The sequence below is a fragment of the Anomalospiza imberbis genome, chromosome 27 (genome assembly GCF_031753505.1).
Source record: "Anomalospiza imberbis isolate Cuckoo-Finch-1a 21T00152 chromosome 27, ASM3175350v1, whole genome shotgun sequence".
Lineage (NCBI taxonomy): Eukaryota > Metazoa > Chordata > Aves > Passeriformes > Viduidae > Anomalospiza > Anomalospiza imberbis.
The window spans coordinates 5,332,755-5,355,169 of NC_089707.1; the positions used below are offsets into that span (position 1 = coordinate 5,332,755).

Genomic DNA, 22,415 nt, shown 5'->3' on the forward strand with positions numbered 1-22,415 from the left:
GTGATCCCATGGATCCCATTCAGTGATTCCCAATGATCCCACAGATCCCATTCCCCAGTGATCCCATGGATCCCATTCTGTGATTCCCAGTGATCCCATGGATCCCGTTCCCCGATTCCCAGTGATCCCATGGATCCCGTTCCCCGATTCCCAGTGATCCCATGGATCCCATTCTGTGGTTCCCAGTGATCCCATGGATCCCATTCTGTGATTCCCAGTGATCCCATGGATCCCGTTCCCCGATTCCCAGTGATCCCATGGATCCCATTCTGTGGTTCCCAGTGATCCCATGGATCCCATTCCCCGATTCCCAGTGATCCCACGGATCCCATTCCCCGATTCCCAGTGATCCCATGGATCCCATTCAGTGATTCACAGTGATCCCATGGATCCCATTCCCCGATTCCCAATGATCCCATGGATCCCATTCCCCGATTCCCAGTGATCCCATGGATCCCATTCTGTGGTTCCCAGTAATCCCACAGATCCCATTCCCCATTTCCCAATGATCCCATGGATCCCATTCTGTGGTTCCCAGTGATCCCATGGATCCCATTCTGTGATTCCCAGTGATCCCATGGATCCCGTTCCCCGATTCCCAGTGATCCCATGGATCCCATTCTGTGGTTCCCAGTGATCCCATGGATCCCATTCCCCGATTCCCAGTGATCCCACGGATCCCATTCCCCGATTCCCAGTGATCCCATGGATCCCATTCAGTGATTCACAGTGATCCCATGGATCCCATTCCCCGATTCCCAATGATCCCATGGATCCCATTCCCCGATTCCCAGTGATCCCATGGATCCCATTCTGTGGTTCCCAGTAATCCCACAGATCCCATTCCCCATTTCCCAATGATCCCATGGATCCCATTCTGTGGTTCCCAGTGATCCCATGGATCCCATTCTGTGATTCCCAGTGATCCCATGGATCCCGTTCCCCGATTCCCAGTGATCCCATGGATCCCATTCTGTGGTTCCCAGTGATCCCATGGATCCCATTCCCCATTTCCCAATGATCCCACGGATCCCATTCCCCGATCCCCAGTGATCAATCCATCCCCGTCTCTCGGCAGGCGTCCCCCACGTCCCTGAAGGGCTCGGCGGTGCCCTCGGGCCAGGCGGGCGCGGCGCCGGCGGGCGGCGCGGCGCTGGGCGGCGCGGGCGAGGCCCCGGGCAGCCGGCAGGCCGCGGCCAAGCTGGCGCTGCGCAAGCAGCTGGAGAAGACCCTGCTGGAGATCCCCCCGCCCAAACCGCCCGCGCCCGAGATGAACTTCCTGCCCAGCGCCGCCAACAACGAGTTCATCTACCTGGTGGGGCTGGAGGAGGTGGTGCAGAACCTGCTGGAGAGCCAAGGTGAGCCCCGGGAAGGGCAGAGCCCGGCTTAAACCCGCCTGGGATCGGTTAAACCTGCCTGGGATCAGTTAAACCTGCCTGGGATCAGTTAAACCTGCCTGGGATCAGTTAAACCTGGCTGGGATCGGTTAAACCCGGCTGGGATCGGTTAAACCTGCCTGGGATCAGTTAAACCTGCCTGGGATCGGTTAAACCCGGCTGGGATTGGTTAAACCTGGCTGGGATTGGTTAAACCTGCCTGGGATCGGTTAAACCCGGCTGGGATTGGTTAAACCTGGCTGGGATTGGTTAAACCTGGCTGGGATTGGCTAAACCTGGCTGGGATCGGTTAAACCTGGCTGGGATCGGTTAAACCTGGCTGGGATCGGTTAAACCTGGCTGGGATCGGTTAAACCTGCTTGGGATCAGTTAAACCCAACTGGGATTGGTTAAACCCAGCTGGGATCGGTCAAACCCAGCTGGGATCAGTTAAACCTGGCCAAGATCAGTTAAACCCGGCCAAGATCAGTTAAACCCAGCTAGGATTACTCAAACCTGGCTGGGATCACTTAAACCTCCAGAAATGCAGGGCTTGAACATGACAGGAATCATTTAAACCTCCCAGAAATAATTTCAACCACACTGGGGCTGACCCGCCACGTTTGTCCCCCAGGGAAGGTGGCGGTGGCCAATTCCAGGTGTTTGTCCCTCAGGGAAGGTGGCAGTGGCCAATTCCAGGTGTTTGTCCCTCAGGGAAGGTGGCGGTGGCCAATTCCAGGTGTTTGTCCCCCAGGGAAGGTGGCGGTGGCCAATTCCAGGTGTTTGTCCCTCAGGGAAGGTGGCGGTGGCCAATTCCAGGTGTTTGTCCCCCAGGGAAGGTGGCGGTGGCCAATTCCAGGTGTTTGTCCCTCAGGAAAGGTGGCGGTGGCCAATTCCAGGTGTTTGTCCCTCAGGGAAGGTGGCGGTGGCCAATTCCAGGTGTTTGTCCCCCAGGGAAGGTGGCGGTGGCCAATTCCAGGTGTTTGTCCCTCAGGAAAGGTGGCGGTGGCCAATTCCAGGTGTTTGTCCCCCAGGGAAGGTGGCGGTGGCCAATTCCAGGTGTTTGTCCCTCAGGAAAGGTGGCAGTGGTCAATTCCAGGTGTTTGTCCCCCAGGGAAGGTGGCGGTGGCCAATTCCAGGTGTTTGTCCCTCAGGAAAGGTGGCAGTGGCCAATTCCAGGTGTTTGTCCCCAAGGGAAGGTGGCGGTGGCCAATTCCAGGTGTTTGTCCCCCAGGGAAGGTGACAGCAGGGCTGACCCGCCATGTTTGTCCCCCAGGGAAGGTGGCGGTGGCCGTGTCCTGCCGGGAGCCCTACCTGTGTGCCCAGTGCCACACGGACTTCACGTGCCGCTGGCGGGAGGAGAAGAACGGCACCATCATGTGCGAGACCTGCATGGCCTCCAACCAGAAGAAGGCCCTGAAGGCCGAGCACACGAACCGGCTCAAGGCCGCCTTCGTGAAGGCGCTGCAGCAGGAGCAGGAGATCGAGCAGAGGATCCTGCAGCAAGCGGCCCCGCCCGGGCAGCCCAAGGCCGAGCCCGTGGGGCAGCACCACGCGCTCAAGCAGGTGAGGGACCAGCCCCAGAGCTGCCTCTTCCAGAGGGAAAAGTGTCCCCGGGCTTGAGCTTGGCCCGGCGTTGGGTTTAGGGTGGGTGGATGGTAGGTGGATCATAACTGTCTACAAAAGCAATGGGTTTCGTAATGAAGATATTGATTATTGATTGTCGGAGCCCAGCACATCCCTCTGGCGGCCCGGGCTGGCTCCAGACCCTGCCAGGGGGCTCGCAGACCTTGGCACCAACTCAAAACCACCCGTGGCTTCCATTTCAGCCCGTGGGAAAAGCTGCCAGCTCTGTGTGAGGAATTACAAGCCACAAGGGTTTGAGTGGTGTGGTAGCTGGATTAACACAGGGTGAAAAAGTGGAATTTTGGGGTTTTTAGAATGGGGTTCAGGGGACAAGCTGGAGGGATTTGGGCGTGTCCTGACCTCCTTCTCCTTCTCCTTGCCCTCCATGTGTTGCTGTGATGGTGACACTTTTCTGTTGGTTTAAGGCACAGACACACTGCCCAACAGAAATGACAGACATTGGCACGTTACTGTAAACGTGGCACACGGAGTTTTGGTATAAAATGTGAACACCGCCCTGAGGGCAGACAGAATGCCATGGCCGACCTGCTGGACAGAGCTCAGCAGGGCAGAGAGAGAATGTTCTGGATAAGGGAAAATAAACAACCTGGAGAAGCCGACCCTGCGCATTCAGACTCCTCCTTTGGCTGCTCGGGCTGGGAAACGAGGACTTTTACACTCTCGGGGTCACCTCGACACCCGGACCCCGAGAATTGATCAGCCTTCTGTGAATCATGGAGCCAACGCCCATCATCACCCGGCCGGGGCCCGCTGCGACACCAGATTATTTCTGTTTAGTATTTATTATTTTTTATTGTTTTTTCCTTCGCAGAGCTCCAGCCAGATGTCCCGGGGTGCTTCCCGAGGGGTCCTGCACGCCTTCAGCTCCTCGCCCAAGCTGCAGAGCTCCTCGGGCAGCGCCGCGCTGGGCGGCCGGCCCGGCAAGCACGCCGAGAGAGCCGGCGGCAAGGGCGGCGCCGCCTGGAAGAAAAACCCCATGGGCACAGGTACGGGGAGCCCGGGAGGGCACAAATCCTGGGGAGTGCCCAGATCCTGGGGGGCAGTTTTCATGGGGTGGTGCTGAGCGTTGAAGGGGAAAGTTGGTGTCACCACCGCCCAAAATTCCCAGTTTTTGGGTCGGAATTTTCATGGGGTGGTGCTGAGCGTTGAAGGGGAAAGTTGGTGTCACCACCGCCCAAAATTCCCAATTTTTGGGTGGGAATTTTCATGGGGCTGTGCTGAGGGTGGAAAGTGAAAGTTGGTGTCATCACCGCCCAAAATTCCCAATTTTTGGGTGGGAATTTTCATGGGGCTGTGCTGAGGGTGGAAAGTGAAAGTTGGTGTCACCACCGCCCAAAATTCCCAATTTTTGGGTCGGAATTTTCATGGGGCTGTGCTGAGGGTGGAAAGTGAAAGTTGGTGTCATCACCGCCCAAAATTCCCAATTTTTGTGGGATGATGCTGAGGGTTTAAAGTGAAAGTTGGTGTCACCACCCCCAAAAATTCCCAGATTTCAGGGGGGAATTTTCGTGGGGTGGTGCTGAGGGTTGAAGGCAAACATTGGTGTCATCACCACCCAAAATTCCCAATTTTCGTGGGGTGATGCTGAAGGTGGAAAGTGAAAGTTGGTGTCACCACCGCCTAAAATTCCCAATTTTTGGATCGGAATTTTCATGGGGTGGTGCTGAGGGTTTAAAGTGAAAGTTGGTGTCATCACTGCCCAAAATTCCCAGATTTTGGGTGGGAATTTTCTTGGGGTGATGCTGAGGGTTTAAAGTGAAAGTTGGTGTCATCACTGCCCAAAATTCCCAAATTTTGGGTGGCAGTTTTCATAGGATGTTGCCAAGGGTTGAAAGTGAAAGTTGGTGTTGGAGTGATTTGTCCTCATGGGATGGTGGCTAAAATTAATAAAGATTCCAGGTTTATCCGTTTGGAGTTAAAATTTTATATTATAATATATTTAATAATTAATATGATTTATGTTTGTGTTGTAAATTTATATTTTATATGTAGGTTTTTATGTATTTTATAGTATAGGTTTTATATCTTAGTTTTATATATTTTATATATAAGGTTTTATATTTAGTGTAAAATAAAATTATTGGGAAAACTTAATATATAAATAAATAGAACTTATTTCTATTCTTTTTATATTTATATTATTGTTTCTGCAGTTACATAGTGTTTCTATTACTCTTTTACTAGTAATTATTCGATAGATTTAATTTAATTTGGTACTTAATTAGAATAATTTATATATTATAATTTCATTATTTATATATTAGAATTTTCATTATTTTCCCTCTTTCCCAAGCCACTCCATAACTCCAGACAGCTCAAATCCTGACTTTTGATCCAAAACCAGGATGGGTTTGGGACCTGAAGGTGCCGGATTGCAGTGGGATAATCCGTGTTTAAATCTTACTTTTCCATGGGATAATCCGTGTTTAAATCTTACTTTTCCATGGGTTTTTTTTTTTTTTTGTTTTTCCCTCATTCCCAAGCTATTCCATAATTCCAGAGGTCCAATCCTGATTTTTGACCCAAAACCTTTGCGTTTTTCGGGATGAGTTTGGAACCTGATGGCGCCGGATCCTGCCAGGATAATCCATGTTTAAATCTGAATTTCCCTGTGTATTTCCATGATTTTTTCCCTCACTCCCGAGCTATTCCATGATTCCATGACTCCAAAATTCCCTTTTTCCTGCAGGTGGGGCCCTGCCCTTCGTCAGCCCCGCCCTGGCCGTGCACAAGTCGGCCTCGGCCGTGGACCGGCAGCGCGAGTATCTCCTGGACATGATCCCGCCCCGCTCCATCCCACAGTCGGCCACGTGGAAATAATTCCCGAGGGAGAACTTTTCCAGGCTCTGCCATCCTTTCTTTTCTACCACAATTCCGTGGAATCTGCTTTAATCCCAGCTGGATAACGCCCCGAGGCTTTCTAGGATGCAACACCACCACTCCTCATCCGTCCCTGCCGGGAGAAGTGACCGCGTCGGGGTGGCCGAAGCCCGGCTCCGTTGGCTCCCAGATTTTTCATGGAAGCTGGCAGGGAAAGGAGGAAGAATTCCTTAATATTTTTTTTTTTTTTTGGTTGGCTTTTTCCGTATTTAGTTTTGGAATTTTTTTGGCACCAGCACAAAAAAACATACAAAAGGACTCAGCGACTCCTCTCTGCCTTCGCCGACGCCGAACTTTTTGCCGGGAACGCTCCGGAATTCCGGAATTTTGGGGCGTGGAGAGAGGAATTCCAGCCCCATCCTGCATTTAGTGAGCCAAGTTCATGGCTGCTCCTTTTCCCTGCTCCTCTTCCAGCCGGGAAAGCAGGCAGCACATCCCGAGATCCCCAAAATTCCGACGATCCCAAGAAGAAGAAGAAGAAGAAGAAGAAGAAGAAGAAGAAGAAGAAGAAGAAGAAGAAGAAGTGCAAATCCCCGATTCTGGTTGAGTTTGGTTTTTCCCCTTAGGGATCGGCTGCCGCCCAAGCCTTGGCTGGGAGGTGGGAATTGCTGCGGGAAATTCCCACTTTTTTCCTTGGATTCTGGTTGGAACAGACTTCAGAACTGTTGGTAGTTTCCAAACTTGCAGTTACTGAGAGACAAAATCCACCTTGGTTCTTTCTCATCCCGCGAGTTTTGGGCCTTCCCGACGTTCCCAGAGACTCCAAAGCGAAACTTTTCGGGAATTTTTTTTCCTTTGGGAGGGTTGGTTGGGTTGGTTTTTTTGGTTTTTTGGTTTTTTTTCCCCTTTCTGTTGTTGTTTTGAGGGATATTATTCCAAAATTTACAGGAATTCCAGAAGCTGATGCAGGCAGGGAGGGTTGGGAGCAATTCCCGATTCCCACTGGGAATTCCGGCCGTTCCCAATCCTTCCCTCTGTGGTTCGAGTTCTTCCAGGCATCCCAAGCATGCTCCTGTATCCATTTGGGATGGAGTTTTCCATCGGTTTTTTGGGAATTCCAGTGGTTCAACCCAAAATCCATCCAGGGCCAGTTTGGTTTCATTTTTGGTTTCTCATCCTCTTTTTCCGTGGGCTTCTTCCCGAATTCCAGACGAATCCAAGGGGCAGAATTCCAGGCCTTATTCCAGTGAGGAGAATTCTTTGGGAAATTTGGGGAATTTTCTTGGGGAAATTATAAATATGTATAATTTAGAGATCTATATATATTAAAAAAAAAGTGTGTGGGGGGAAATTCAGGAAAATCCGGATTTATTTTCTTAGGAATCGCTGAAGCCAAGAATTCCTTTGGGATCATCCCCCTCGGATCCGAGTGACAGAACCCCTCCCTTTTCCCACTTTTCCCGGCGTTTCCATATTTAGGGATTTCGTTTAGGAAAAAAAAAACAAAAAACCCTTGTTTTCCAAACTGGGATTGGTTGGATAAAAACCCCCGGAATTCCCACCTGGATGTGGATTTTGGGGTGTTTTCCGTAGGGATGTGAAGAGCTCAGATGTGGGAATTGGGTTGGAATTTTGGAATTTGGAGTTTTCTTTTCATTCCAAGCTTGGATTGGGAGATGCTGCCAGAGGGATGATGTGGAATTCCTTCCATTCCATTGGATTTTATGGAAAAGTTGCCGTTCCTGTCCCACATGGAATTTTTTGGGTTTGGTTCGGGGGGATTTTCCTCTCCTGGTTTTTTTCCTCATGGATGCCAACGTTTGGAAAAAGTTCATTTATTCCCAAAAAAAATCCCAACAAAATTCCTCCAATTAAAATCCTTTTTTTTTTTTTTTTTTTTTTTGAGGTGGGGGGAAACCTGGTTTGTTTATTCCCAGAGTTTGGATGATTCCTGAAAAAAAACACGGAATGGAAGAGTCACAGAAGCATTCAGTGGGATAAAAACGATGTCAAAACTTTCTGGATCCCAGCAGAATTCCCTTGGAAATTGGAATTTCAGCCAACTCTGGGTCGTTAAAATCATCAGGAATGTTGGAATTGAAGGATTTGGAATTAAAAATCCAAACAAGTCTCTGTGTCCAGACTTCCAAATATTTCATCCTGATTTTTTTTTGATGGATAATTCAGGAAAATTTTTTTAAAAATTATTTAGGGGACAGGAGGGAGATTTGTTTGGAAGGGGAGGGAAAATCCAGCATGGACTGAGGCTGAAATTCCAAAATATTTTATGGGGTGGGGCTGAAGCTCCAAATTCCTGCCCGGAACGCGGCTCCTGGGATCCAGCCTGGTTCTGACGTGGCTTTTCCGGAATGTTCCTGGAATGCTGCCGGGAATTTGGAGGATTTGTTTTATTCCATCCACGTTTCTGCCAAATTTGGGATCAGTCTGGGAAAAGATTCCGTGTTGGAACGCCGGGATGGTTTTTCCTTCGCAGCCCCAGTTCCGTGTTCCGGTGGAAGTTTTTTGGGATTGGGATGGTTCAGGTTCAAAGTTGTTCCAACTCTTCAATACAGATTTTCCAAACCTCTTCCCGGTCTCCTTTTTCCAGGAAAAATCCCCACAAAAAAAATGGGAAAAACGGGGGGGAAAAAAAATCTCAACGAAATGGAAAATTCCCATGGTGGAATGCTGCCCTGGAAGGGAAATGCTGGGGAATGGTGGAGGAGGGGGGAATTTGGGAACAAATTTTGGGTTAATTCCTGCTGCTGGATCCCCTTTGGAATTTGGGATTCTCTGATTGGATCCCCTTTGGCATTCTGGAATCCCTGAGGCCCTTGGATCCCTTTTAGGATTCTCAAATCCCTGAGATCTCTTGGGATCCCCTTTTGGGATTCACAAATCCTTTGGGGCTCTGGAATCCTGAGATCTTTGGGATTCCCAAATTTCTGAGATCTGTTGGATCCCCTTTGGGATTCCTGAACCCATTGGGGTTTCGGAATTCCGAGATCTTTGGGATTCCCAAATCCTTGAGGCTTTTGGAATTCTGGAATCCCTGAGGCCCCTGAATCCCCTTTGGAATTCCCAAATCCCAGAGATCTCTTGGATCCCCTTTGGGATTCCCAAATCCCAGACATCTCTTGGATCCCCTTTGGGATTCCCAAATCCCAGAGATCTCCTGGATCCATGGGAACACCACCCAACCCTTCGATTCCCATAGATCCCTCGGGATCCTGGATCCCATTTCCCGCTCTTCCCGAGCTTCGCTGCATGAGCTGCTCCAGGGGGCTTCGGATCCAGGGGGTCCCTAAAGCCATAAAATTCCCGCTCGGAGCCGCCGGGATTTTGGGATTTTCTGGGACACCGCGGAGAACAAGGAAGCACCGTTGTACTTTAGATTTTAGCAACTTGTGAAATAAAAAGATCCCGGATTTTCATGGGAGAATTCCCGCGGTGGAACTGGGGAGCCGTGTGGTTTTTCTTGGATTTCGTTCCCAATTAATTTGGGATTTGGAATTTCGCCATGGGGGAAAAAAAAAAAAAGGGGGGTTGGAATTTTTTTTTTCTATCCAAGGCTCTTCTTCCTTGGCGTTCCCAGCTTGGAAAAAAGGTGAATTCCCAAATTTTTTATATCCCAGGGATTCCTGCGCCTGCCATTCCTCAGGACAACAAAAGAAATCCAAAATTCCAGTGGATACGGGATTGGGTTTTTTTCCATGTCCATTTTTATACTCATTTTGGGAATTCTTCCTTTACCTCTGGATTCTCCCGGCCGATTACCCCATTTTTTTGGAGGGGGAAGAATTGGAATTGAATTCCCGAAGTTGAATCCCAGATGGAAAACTGGGAATTCAGGCTGCAGGAAGGGGTGACATGGAGAAAATTCCGGGAGATTTTTGTGGAAAACCCAAATTTGGCTCATTTTTCCCTCTCCTTTGGGAAGGAGGGAGAACAGGGTGGGGTTTTTATTCCTTGGATTTGTTGGGACCCAAAATATTCCGGAATGAATCCCAAAATGTAATAATTCTCACTAATCCCGCCAGTGGAAGGATCCAGAATCAATAATTAATAATCAATAAATAATCAATAATCAATAATCAATTGGGGTTGGAATTGGAATTACAAGAAACTGAGAAACTCCTGGATCTGCCTCATATTCCCAGGAATTTGGGGGTGGGGATGGATCTCATGGATCCCCCAGACAAAGCCGGATCTGCTCCTTCCTCTCCTGTGGATTATTCCCCAAAAAAAGCCCGGGAAGACGCGAGGATGGGAAAAGAAGGTGACAAAAATCCGGGATTTTTGTGGATTTCTGGAATTTCATGGATGGAGCATCTTCAGAGGCGCATCGCGGCATTCCGGCGGAGCAAATCCATAAATCCATCAACCCTTCTTCATTCCCACCTGGAATTCCTGCTCCAGCACCCTTGGATTCCACCCGAACATTCCAGGAAAACTCATGGAGCCGTTGGATCGTTTCCCTCTGGAAGGAGAACGGGCCAAGGACATTCCCAGACGGATTTTTCCCCCGATTCTGGATAAAATCCAAGTTCCCGGAGCCTGGGAAGAGCCACGGCCGTGCGGGAATTCCCATGGAATTGTCCCAAATTCCCATGGAATTGTCCCGAATTCCCGGTCACCGGTGGAGTCGCGGCCGTGCTCCGGCACTGGGGAAAGGGGATCAGGGAATGGATCCCGCTGCAGGTGAAGCCTGGCTTGGAAAATTCCGGGAAAATTCCGAATGTTCGGGGTTTTCCAGCCCGATTTCCCTGTGGGATTGCCAGGGAATGTCGGGAGTGGATCCCGTGTGAGGGGAGATGATCCCAAGGAATTGATGGATCCCATTGGATGAGAGGATGATCCCACAAAATGATGGATCCCATTAGGTGTGAAGATGATCCCAAGGAAACAAAGGATCCCGTTGGATGAGAGGATGATCCCAGAAAAGTGAAGGATCCCTTTGGATTTGCAGATGATCCCAAGGAATTGCTGGATCTTATCTGAGGGGAAGAGGATCCCAAGGAATCCGCGGATCCCGCTGGGAGGAAGGACGATCCCAAGGAATGCGCGGATCCCGCTGGGAGGGAGGACGATCCCAAGGACTCTGCGGATCCCGCTGGGAGGAAGGACGATCCCAAGGAATCCGCGGATCCCGCTGGGAGGGAGGACGATCCCAAGGACTCTGTGGATCCCGCTGGGAGGGAGGACGATCCCAAGGTCTCTGTGGATCCCGCTGGGTGGGAGGACGATCCCAAGGAATCAGTGGATCCCGCTGGGAGGGAGGACGATCCCAAGGAATCAGTGGATCCCGTTGGGTGGGAGGACGATCCCAAGGACTCTGTGGATCCCGCTGGGAGGGAGGACGATCCCAAGGAATCCGCGGGTCCCGCTGGGAGCGAGGACGATCCCAAGGAATCAGTGGATCCCGTTGGGAGGGAGGACGATCCCAAGGTCTCTGTGGATCCCGTTGGGAGGGAGGACGATCCCAAGGAATCCGCGGGTCCCGCTGGGAGCGAGGACGATCCCAAGGAATCGATGTGGCATCGCCCTTTTAAGCGCGCGTTGCCCCTTAAAGGGGCGGCCCCGCCGCTCACGTGGCTGCATCACGTGAGTTTCCCGCGCGCGGGAACTGGGCGGGCGGCGCGGCGCGGCGCGGTGACGTCACCGAGCAGCGCCGCGATGGCGGCGCCGAAGGTGAAGCAGGACATGGCCCCGCCGGGCGGGTACGGCCCCATCGACTACAAGCGGCACCTCCCGCGCCGCGGCCTCTCAGGTGAGCCCGGGGGCAGCCGCGGAGGGGCGGCGGGGGAAGGGGCGGCGCCGCGCGGCCTCGCCGCGCTGAGCGCCCCTCACGGCCCTCACGGCCCTCCCGGCCCTCAGGGTACAGCCTGTTCGCGCTCGGCATCGGGAGCCTCCTGCTGGGCTACTACACCGTCATCAGGTGGAACCGCGAGCGCAGGTGACGCTCCGAGCCCCCCGCGGGCAGCCCCGGCCCGATCCCGGCTGTCCCGGGGCTCCCCGGGCTCCCTGCGCCTCTGGCCCCGGGAGGGGCTTTCCCTTCCCGGGACCCCCAGGGACCCCCAGGGACTCCCAGGGACCCCCAGTGCCCCCGGGGACCCCCAGGGACCCCAGTGACCCCAGTGACCCCAGTGACCCCGGGGACCCCCAGTGCCCTATTCCCAGTGCCCCATTCCCAGTGCCCCATTCCCATTCCCAGTGCCCCATTCCCAGTGCCCCATTCCCAGTGCCCCCAGTTCCCCCAGTGCCCGTTCCAGTGCCCCATTCCCATTCCCAGTGCCTTATTCCCAGTGCCCTATTCCCAGTGCCCCATTCCCAGTGCCCCATTCCCGTTCCCAGTGCCCCATTCCCAGTGCCCCATTCCCAGTTCCCCCAGTTCCCCCAGTGCCCCATTCCCAGTGCCCCATTCCCAGTTCCCCCAGTTCCCCCAGTGCCCCATTCCCAGTGCCCCATTCCCAGTTCCCCCAGTTCCCCCAGTGCCCCATTCCCAGTGCCCCATTCCCAGTTCCCCCAGTTCCCCCAGTGCCCCATTCCCAGTGCCCCATTCCCGTTCCCAGTGCCCCATTCCCAGTGCCCCATTCCCAGTTTTCCCAGTTCCCCCAGTGCCCCATTCCCAGTTCCCCCAGTTCCCCCAGTGCCCGTTCCAGTGCCCGTGCCGTGTCCCTGCAGGCGGTTGCTGATCGAGGAGCTGGAGGCTCGGATCGCGCTGATGCCGCTGCTGCAGGCGGAGTCGGACCGCAGGTACGGGCTGGGAGCCCAGCTTCGGGATTGGGAACATCCCTTTGGGATTGGGAGCCCAATTTTGGGATTGGGAATGTCCCTTTGGGATTAGAAACCGAATTTTGGGATTGGGAATGTCCCTTTGGGATTGGGAACATCCCTTTGGGATTGGGAACATCCCTTTGGGATTGGGAATGTCCCTTTGGGATTGGGAACATCCCTTTGGGATTGGGAACGTCCCTTTGGGATTGGGAACGTCCCTTTGGGATTGGGAACATCCCTTTGGGATTGGGAGCCCAATTTTGGGATTGGGAATGTCCCCCCTGGGACGTGGGAATCCCCCTTTGGGCTCGGGGTCCCCTTTGGGCTGGGGGTCGCTTCCCGTGCCCTCTGTCCCGCAGAACTCTCCGGATGCTGCGGGAGAACCTGGAGGAGGAGGCCAAGATCATGCGGGACGTTCCGGGCTGGAAGGTTCGGGATTCCCGGGGCGAGGGGGGGCTGCCCCTCTGCCATCCCGTGGGATTTGGGATCCCGTGGGATTTGGCTCCCTCCCATGGGTTTGGGATCCCCTGGCATTCCGGGATCGCTCTGGGCTCTGCAGTGTGGGGCGGCGCCACCCGCCCCGGGGCGGCTCCTCCCGCAACTCCTGGTGCAATTCCCAACACAATTCCCAGTGCAATTCCCGACACAATTCCCAGCAATTCCAGGCACAATTCCCAGCGATTCCCGACGCAATTCCCAAAGATTCCCTGCACAATTCCCGACACAATTCCCAGCGATTCCCGGCACACTTCCCGCTGTTCCAGGTGGGCGAGTCCTGTTTCCACACGGAGCGCTGGGTGCCCCCCACGCTGGAGGAGCTCTACTTCCTGCGGCCCCAGGCTGAGCTGGAGCGCGAGAAGTTCGGGCTGCAGAACTACGTCTGACCCCAAATCCCAACCCCAATCCCAACCCCAAATCCCCAAACCCAATCCCAACCCCAAATCCCAACCCCAATCCCAACCCCAAATCCCCAAACCCAATCCCAACCCCAAATCCAAATCCCAACCCCAAATCCCAACCCCAAATCCCAAACCCAAAACCAAATCCCAAACCCAACCCCAAACCCAATCCCAACCCCAAATCCAAACCCCAAACCCAATCCCAAATCCCCAACCCCAAACCCAATCCCAACCCCAAATCCAAATCCCAAACCCAATCCCAAATCCCCAACCCCAAACCCAATCCCAACCCCAAATCCAAATCCCAACCCCCAAACCCAATCCCAACCCCAAACCCAAATCCCAAACTCCAACCCCAATCCCAACCCCAAATCCAAATCCCAAACCCCAAACCCAATCCCAACCCCAAATCCCAAACCCCAAACCCAATCCCAACCCCAAATCCAAATCCTAAACCCAATCCCAACTCCAAATCCCAACCCCAAACCCAAATCCCAAACCCAACCCCAAATCCCAAACCCAACCCCCAAATCCCAACCTGCCCTTCCTGCTCCTTCCCAGCCCTTCCCGCTTTCTTCCCGAGCTTCTCTCCCTTTTCCTGTCCCTCTCCAGGCTGTTTCCCCCATCACAAGCTTGTTCTGACTTCTGCTCATTAATAATTAATAAATGAATTAATAAATGAATAAATAAATCATTTGGGGGTTGGGAACCGCCCCTGGGAATTGGGATCTGCCTTTGGGATTGGGATCCCCCCTTTGGGATTGCGAGCTCCTTTTGGGATTGGGATCCCCCCTTTGGGATTGGGAGCCACGTGGCTCTCGGACACCCCTTGCTCCCGGGGGATTTTCCTGGGAATTCGGGCTGGGAATTTGGGATGGAGGAGGGGCCGTGTCCTCGTCCCCTCCGCGCGTGTTCCCCGCTCCCAGAGCTGCGGATCCCGCTGGAAAAGCCCCGATCTGGGCGTGTTTAACACCGGAATTCCAGCGCGGTTTGAATTCCCGGGGTGGGAACCACCGGCAGCGGCAGCGGGGCCGGACCGGCAGCGGGGCGGGGGCACCGGAGCCGCCGCCCCCCGGGCGGCACCGCCGAGCGCGGCCCCGGTCCGGCCGGAGCATCCTCGGCATTCCCGGGGGATCCGGTCCGGCCGGAGCATCCTCGGCATTCCCGGGGGATCCAGAGCAGCGGGAGGCGCCGGGTCCGGTCCGACCGGAGGGTCCGCGGAGATCCCGGCGGATCCGGTCCAGCCGTGAACGGAGGCTCCGTGCAGCTCCCGCCGGGTCCGCTCCTGCCGAGCTCCGTTTCGCCGCCGCTGCCGTCCCGCTCCCCGCCATGAGCTCCGCGCCCTGCGCCCCCCGGGAGCCGCCCCGCTACCTCAGGTGAGCCCGGGGGTCCCCCCGAGGAGCCCCCCCGGCAGCACCGGCAGCTCCGGGCGGTGCCGCTCAGCCGGGGCTGCCCCGGGACGGGCCCCGTTCCCCGGTGCCGGGACCCCGCGGGGGCGGAACGGGACCTCCCCGCTGCCCCGGGAGCTGCCCCGGCTCGGTGCCAGCCCCCGCGCGCTGCCCGCGGGACCCCCGGGCGGGGTCCCGGTCCCCACGGGTGTCCCCTGGGACCGGGGGGTGGGGGGTCGGTACCCACGGAGCCGCCGTTGCCGGAGCAACCGCATCCCGGGTCTCCATGGCTGCGGCGGGGATGCTCCGGGAGGCGGCGGGAGAGGAGCGCGGAGACCCGCGGGACCCGGGATGGGCAGCGATGGGCACCGGGGACAGCGGGGACAGCGGGACACGGGGGACAACGGGACACGCGGCGGGGACAGCGGGACAAGCGGCGGGGACGGGAGGGTCCCACGGCCGGGCTGTGCCGGGAGCGAGCGATGGAACTGGAGCGGGGAATGGGACCGGGACACGGGACTGGGATGGGACTGGGATGGGACTGGGATATGGGACTGGGATGTGACACTGGGGTGTGACACTGGGGTGTGACACTGGGGTGTGGGACTGGGATATGGGACTGGGATGTGACACTGGGATGTGACACTGGGGTGTGACACTGGGGTGTGACACTGGGGTGTGACACTGGGATGTGGATCGGGGATGCGGAGCTGGGATGCGTTCCGGGGGTGGGGCCGCAGCTCCCGGGGAGCCCCCGGCTGTGTGCCCCCGCCCGGGGCCGGTGCCAGCCCCGCGGAGCCAGCGCGGGGCCGGGCCAGGAGTGTCCCTGCCAGCAGCGATTAGGGACAATGCTCTCCGGGAACGGACGCGGGGAATTGCGGCAGACACGTGGCTTTTGTTGGGCGAGGGACAACACAGCTGGGCACGGCCACCCCCGGCCACCCCCGCTCGCCACGGGAGGGGCTCCGGGCACCGCTCGGTCCCTTCCCACCCCTTTTCCCCCCGGCTTTGTCCCCAGGACCCCCCGTGTGGGGCTGGGACAGGGCTGGGACTCACTAGAGGGCACCAAAGGATTGGGGACAGGGATGGGATGGGAATATGGGACAGGACGGGATGAAGTTCTCCTGGCAGGTTTATCAGGACAGCCAAGGGATGGGAGGTGGGAATGGGGGAAGCAGGAGCTTGCTGGGGGCCTGCTGGAATGACCAAAGGATTTTTTAGGCTCTGCCTGGTCTGGGGTCTCTCTGGCTGGTCCGTGGGGACAGCCTGGATGGGGTGGGACCACCCTGCAGCCTCGGGCCGCAACCCGGGACCCCAGCCCGGGCCCCCTCAGCTGCCCGTGGCAGTGCCGGGTCCCCTCCCGGGGCTGGCTCTGAGCGGTTCCCCCCAACCCGGGGCACGGCGGGGTCTGGATCCCCCAGCTCCGCTCGGTTCCCCCGGTACCGCCGGAATCCCGGCCCCAGAAGGGCTCAGATTCCATCCCGGCGGTACCAGCGGGGTCTGGATCCCCCAGCTCCGCTCGGTTCCCCCGGTACCGCCGGAATCCCGGCCCCAGAAGGGCTCAGATTCCATCCCGGCGGTACCAGCGGGGTCTGGATCCCCCCAGCTCCGCTCGGTTCCCCCGGTACTGCCGGGATTCCGTCCCGGCGGAGCTCGGGTTCCCTCCCGGCGGCCGCTGGAGGCGGCCCAGGCCGCTCCGCCCGCGCAGGTGAAGCCAACAGATGTGAGCAATTATTGTCGCGCTGGGCGCTGCCAGCTCCGGGCTCGGCGGCGGCGGAACAACCGCGGCTTTGTTCGCTTTTATGTAACCGGGGAACCGGGGCTGCCGCCAGCTCGGCCGAGCGCCACTCCCGCCCCGGGCCCTGGGCTCACGGTCCCCTCCGTGTGCCATCCCTGCGACATCCGTGTGCCACCCGTGTGCCACCCGTGTGCCACCCGTGCCCGTCCCCACCGCGGTGCCCACCCCGAGCCCCCAGCGCGCACGCCCCGTGTCCCAAAATCCCGTCCCGGGGCTGAAGCGGGGTCCCGAATCGTCTCGGGGGTGTGGGGACAGCTCTGTCCGCCTGTCCTGAGCGGTGACTGTCCCCAAGGCAGCCAGGCGGAGGCGGAGGCCATGGAGAAGGAGCTGCTGGAGGATTACCGCTTCGGGCGGCAGCAGCTGATCGAGATCTGGGGACACGCCTGTGCCGTGGCTGTCACCAAGGTGAGGCTGGGGACACCCCGAGGGGCTGGGGACACCCCAGAGGGGCTGGGGACACCGCTCCGGGGCTGGGGTCCGCATGGGGAGGGGGATGCTCAGCCCTTCCCGGGGGGTCGGGGCGGGGCCGTGGGGGTCCCCAGAGGTGCCCAGGTGTCCCCGTGCCCTGGCGATGTCGCTGCTGCTGGGATCGCCCGGGGCTCGTGAGGGATGTGAGGAGCAGCAGCAGCAGGAAGAGGAGGAGGAGGAGGAGGAGGAGGAGGAGGACCAGGGGTCCATCAAGGGCAGCTTTGTGCCTCGGGCCGAGAGCTCCGCGCCCGCCTCAGCTTTTCCATCGGCCCTTCCCTGCTCCAAGGGCTGCCTGAGGAGCGGAAATGTTTTGGTGCTGGAGCTGTTGCAGCATCCCTGACCCCACCTGGGGCTCAGCATCCTCCTCTTCCTCAGGGCCACCCCAGCTCCGGCTCGCCCAGCCGGCCGGGGTGTCCCCGCGGTGTCCCCGCTCTCGTGTCCCCGGTGCCAGGAGGTCCCGGCGGCGTGGCCAGCGCTGGGCCAGGGCCAGGGCCGGGCTACCAGGGCCGTGTCCCGCTCCAGGCGCTGGGGACGGGTCCCGGAGCCAGGATCCGTGAGCAGGAAAAAATCCGTCAGTGGATAAACAGAGCCTCCCTCCCTCCCTCCCTCCCGCCCGCCCAGCGGATCCTGGAATGTGCAGCGGGCGGGATGGGGGGGCCGCGGGCACGGCCTGGCCCGGGCAGCGTCCTCGGCCCAGCCGGGGCATCTCCCTGCTCCTGCCCTGGGCATCACCCCGACCCCACCCGGGGCACCTTCCCCATCCCAGCCCGGACATCTTCCTGAGCCCACCCTGGCATTCCACCACAGGCATCGTCCTCACCCCAGGACGGGCGCCGTCCTCACCCGACTGCTGGCATCGTCTTCATCCCACTGTGGGCATCGTCTTCATCGCCCCGCGGGCACCATCCTCATCCCAGTACGGCCCCAGTTCCATCCCACTCCGAGTGCTACCCAGGTCCTGCTGTGGATGCCATGCCATGCTGTGCCACGCCGTGCCATGCCATGGATCCCATCCCCGTCCTGCTCCATGCGCCACCTCCATCCCACCCTGGGTGCCATGTGACAGTGACACCGTGACATCCCCACGTCCCCTCAGCCTTTCCCCTGCTCCCCCTGCCATGTCCCTGGGTGACACCAGGCCATCCCCGTGTCCCCCTGTCCCTGCCGTGTCCCTGGGAGCCGTGCGACAGTGCCACACCGCAGTGTCCCCTGTCCCCACCATGTCCCCTGTCCCTGCCGTGTGACAGTGCCACACCGCAGTGTCCCCTGTCCCCACCATGTCCTCTGTCCCTGCCGTGTGACAGTGCCACACCGCAGTGTCCCCTGTCCCCACCGTGTCCCCTGTCCCCGCCATGTGACAGTGCCACCCCGGTGTCCCCTGTCCCCCCCGTGTCCCCTGTCCCCGCCGTGTGACAGTGCCACCCCGGTGTCCCCTGTCCCCCCCGTGTCCCCTGTCCCCGCCGTGTGACAGTGCCACCCCGGTGTCCCCGCAGGCCTTCCCGCTGCCGTCGCTGCCGCGCAGGCAGCCCACGCTGCTCGTGGCGTGCGGGCCGGCGCAGAACGGGGCCATCGGGCTGGTGTGCGCCCGCCACCTCCGCAGCTTTGTGGGTACCTCCGCCCCCCACCGTCCTCCTCCTCCTCCTCCCGGCCTTCCTCCCGAGCCCCCCCGGCCCCAGCGCTCCCGTGTTCCCGCAGGATTACGAGCCCACCATCTTCTACCCCAAGCGCTCCCCGGACCCGCTGCACCGCGACTTCACCACGCAGTGCGAGAAGATGGACATCCCCTTCCTGTCCTACCTGCCCACCGAGGTGACCCCCACCCCCCAAATCCCCTGCCTGTCCCCCTTTTCCCCCTCCCTTGAAATCCCCCTGTTTATCCCCCTTCTCCCTCCCTTTCCCCTTCCTTTGAAATCCCCAAATCCCCCTGGTTACCCTTTTTTCCCTTCTCTCTTTCCCTTCTCTTTTTTCCCCTCCCCGCCCCCCAAATTCCCCCTGGTCATCCCTCTTCTCCTTCCCTTTTTCCCTCTCTGAACTCCCAAATCCCCCTTTTTTCCTTCTCTTTTTTCCCTCCCCTCTCCCTAAAATCCCCCTGCCCAGTATCACTGATTTACCCCTCTTTCCCTTCTCTCTTTCCCTTCTCTCTTTCTCCTCCCCGCCCCCCAAAATCCCCCTGTTTACCACTCTTCTCTTCCCTTTTCCCCTCCCCGAACCCCAGAACCCCTCAAACCCCCCCAGACCCCCCGGATCTGATTTTCTCCCCTTTTCCCTCCCTTTCCCCCCTCCCCGCCCCATCCCGGCGCTGCCGGGATCCCGGGGATGCCATGAAATCCAGCGGCTGCTGCCTCCAGCCACCAGCTCTGTTATTTTTGGAATCTCCCAGCGCTGGGAACGGAGGAATTTGACCCAAAAATCGCCGTCCTGGCCCGGGCCGCGCGTCTCGGCGTGCCGGGCTCGGCTCCGCGGCCCCGCCCTCGCTGCCGCTGCGCCTGGGGGGGGATTTGTTTTGGCAGGAAAACGGCATCGCCGGGTTTGTCCCGTCAGAGGTGACACGGGGACAGCCCAAATGTCGCTGTCGCCTCCAGGTGCAGCTCATCAACGACGCCTACAACGCCGTGGTGGACGCGGTGCTGGGAGCCGAGGCCGAGGTGGCCGAGGGGACAGAGCCGTGCGCGGCCATCCTGGCCACGCTCAGGCACGTCCGCATCCCCATCGTCAGCCTGGATGTCCCCTCAGGTGCTGCCCGTGTCCCCTCAGGTGTTCCCGGTGTCCCCTCAGGTTTTCCCCGTGTCCCCTCAGGTGTTCCCGGTGTCCCCTCAGGTGCTGCCCGTGTCCCCTCAGGTGCTGCCCGTGTCCCCTCAGGTGTTCCCCGTGTCCCCTCAGGCTCTCCCCGTGTCCCCTCAGGTGTTCCCCGTGTCCCCTCAGGTGTTCCCCGTGTCCCCTCAGGTGTTCCCCGTGTCCCCTCAGGTGTTCCCCGTGTCCCCTCAGGCGCTCCCCGTGTCCCCTCAGGTGCTGCCCGTGTCCCCTCAGGTGTTCCCGGTGTCCCCTCAGGTGTTCCCCGTGTCCCCTCAGGTGTTCCCGGTGTCCCCTCAGGTTTTCCCCGTGTCCCCTCAGGTTTTCCCCGTGTCCCCTCAGGTGTTCCCGGTGTCCCCTCAGGTGCTGCCCGTGTCCCCTCAGGTGTTCCCCGTGTCCCCTCAGGCACTCCCCGTGTCCCCTCAGGTGTTCCCCGTGTCCCCTCAGTTGTTCCCGGTGTCCCCTCAGCTGTTCCCCGTGTCCCCTCAGGCGCTCCCCGTGTCCCCTCAGGCGCTGCCCGTGTCCCCTCAGGTGTTCCCGGTGTCCCCTCAGGCTCTCCCCGTGTCCCCTCAGGTGTTCCCGGTGTCCCCTCAGGTGTTCCCGGTGTCCCCTCAGGCACTCCCCGTGTCCCCTCAGGTGTTCCCGGTGTCCCCTCAGGCACTCCCCGTGTCCCCCCGGTCCCCCCCAGGCCGCTGTCACCGCGCCGCGGTGGCGGTGTCACGCCGGAGCCCCGCGGGGGCCCTGGCGGGGTGGGGACATCCCCGGGACCCCCCCGGGGCTCCAGGCGGGACTGGGACACCCAGGGGAAATAACCAAGTGCCCGGCCCGAGACATGACGTCACTCCCAGCTGGCATTCCCAAACATTCCCAAACATTCCCAAACCGCCGCGTGGCTGCTGGCCAGGCCTGGGATTGTCATCACCCGTGTCCCCACCCGGCCTGGCCGTGTCACCCCATCCCCCCCTGGGTGGATCCCCGCGGGGACAAACCCCGGCGCTGCCACCCCCCCGTGCCCTCCCTGTCACCGTCCACGGCAGCAGCGGGACCCCGGGCCACCCCTGAGCCACCCCGTGTGTCCCCACGGGGGGCATGTGTCCCCTGGGGTCACGCCTGTCCTCTGTCCGTGACCCCACAGACCGTTCCGTGTCCCCTGGGGTCACTCGTGTCCCCTGTCTGCAGGGCGGGGTCCCTTGGGGTCCCTCTGTCCCCGGGTGTCCCGCTGTCCCCTCTCCATGTCCCCGGGTGTCCCCGCTGTCCCCCGGTGTCGCCGTGACCGCCGTCCCCGCTCCGCAGGGTGGGCGGCCGGGGCGGGTGGCAGCGGTGACATCAGCCCGGACGTGCTGGTGTCGCTGGCGGCCCCCAAGGAGGTGGCGCGGCGCTTCCAGGGACGGCGACATTTCCTGGCCGGGCGCTTCGTGCCCGAGGAGCTGCAGCGGAAATTCGGGATCAGCCCCCGGGAGTACCCGGGCAGCGACTGCGTGGTGGCCCTGTGACCCCACACGAACCCCTGGGACCCCAAATCAACCCCTGGGACCCCAAATCACCCCCGGGGGTCCTGGGACCCCAAATAAAACCCTGGTGGGTTTGTGACCCCAAATAAACCTCTGGTGGTGGCCCTGTGATCCCAAAGAAACCCCTGGGGGACCTGGGACCCCCAAATAAACCCCTGGTGGTGGCCCTGGGACCCCAAATAAAACCCTGGTGGTCTTGTAACCCCAAAGAAACCCCCGGTGGCCCTGGGACCCCAAAGAAACCTCTGATGGTGGCCCTGTGACCCCAAATAAAGCCCTGGTGGCCCTGGGATCCCAAATAAACCTCTGGTGGCCCCCAAAATGACCCCCTGCTGGCCCCGTGACCCCCGAAATAAAGTGCTGGTGGCCCTGGGACCCCAAAACCAAAGCGCTGCTGGCTCCAGCAGGGGCGAGTTGGAGATGGGGACAGGGGGACCTTGGTGGCCTTGGCTTGGCTTGGGGACTTGTCCTGAGACTCAGTCCAAGGCCTGGGGACCTGGCCTGACCCCCCTGGCGGTGCCACCACCCCTCTGCTGGGGACGGAGCGGTGTCACCTCCCCTGTCACCCCCACGGGCACCGCCGGGGTCCCGCGGGGCTGAAATCCCACAGAAATCCCCCCCAAAAAAACCCGGGAAAGGGAGCCGGGGACCACCCCCCACGCCACGGGGATGTCCCTAAGGGTGACGAGCCACCCCTGGGGACTGTCCCCTGTGTCCCAGCGCGGGCGGGGTGGCCGTGACCCCAGCGGAGCCCCGGGAGCTGCCCCGGCCCCGGGAGGCGCCGGAATGCCGGGAATGCGCCGGGATTTCCGCTCATCCCAGAGCCCCCGGCGCCCCCCGCGCCCCAAATGAGAGCGGATCCCCGGGTCCCGGGCCGGGAGGGAATTTGGGGGCGGATTTGGGACCTTGTGGGTCGGGGGCGCCGCGTTCGTCCCACATCT

General features: G+C 58.9%; 3 protein-coding genes across 7 annotated transcripts in view; all 3 read left to right on the forward strand.

Annotated features, from left to right (window-relative positions):
- The window catches only part of GATAD2A (GATA zinc finger domain containing 2A), a 32,774-nt gene extending 24,344 nt beyond the window's left edge, over nt 1–8,430 (forward strand). For all 4 annotated transcript variants that reach the window (XM_068173925.1, XM_068173928.1, XM_068173927.1 and 1 more), the window contains 4 exons: nt 1,079–1,358; nt 2,653–2,942; nt 3,835–4,009; nt 5,713–8,430. In XM_068173925.1, coding sequence (XP_068030026.1) covers nt 1,079–1,358; nt 2,653–2,942; nt 3,835–4,009; nt 5,713–5,843 — 876 coding nt within the window. In that variant the 3' untranslated portion in view covers nt 5,844–8,430. The remainder of the gene's footprint in view (nt 1–1,078; nt 1,359–2,652; nt 2,943–3,834; nt 4,010–5,712) is intronic.
- A 3,030-nt stretch (nt 8,431–11,460) lies between these two features.
- NDUFA13 (NADH:ubiquinone oxidoreductase subunit A13) lies at nt 11,461–13,536 on the forward strand. Its single transcript, XM_068173945.1, has 5 exons — nt 11,461–11,613; nt 11,721–11,799; nt 12,528–12,599; nt 12,980–13,049; nt 13,385–13,536. Exons 1-5 carry the CDS (start codon nt 11,520–11,522, stop codon nt 13,502–13,504), a joined length of 435 nt encoding a protein of 144 aa, XP_068030046.1. The 5' UTR covers nt 11,461–11,519; the 3' UTR covers nt 13,505–13,536.
- A 1,262-nt stretch (nt 13,537–14,798) lies between these two features.
- Nucleotides 14,799–21,510, forward strand: YJEFN3 (YjeF N-terminal domain containing 3). Of its 2 annotated transcripts, none has more exons than XM_068173942.1 (6): nt 14,799–14,895; nt 17,002–17,110; nt 18,667–18,777; nt 18,869–18,982; nt 19,756–19,906; nt 21,257–21,510. In XM_068173942.1, the coding sequence occupies exons 1-6, from the start codon at nt 14,849–14,851 to the stop codon at nt 21,454–21,456; spliced, it is 732 nt and encodes a 243-aa protein (XP_068030043.1). In that variant the 5' UTR covers nt 14,799–14,848; the 3' UTR covers nt 21,457–21,510. The 2 variants fall into 2 exon arrangements, with proteins under 2 accessions (XP_068030043.1, XP_068030044.1); XM_068173943.1 differs by having other exon boundaries at nt 14,806–14,895; nt 16,998–17,110.
- Nucleotides 21,511–22,415: the final 905 nt, after the last annotated feature.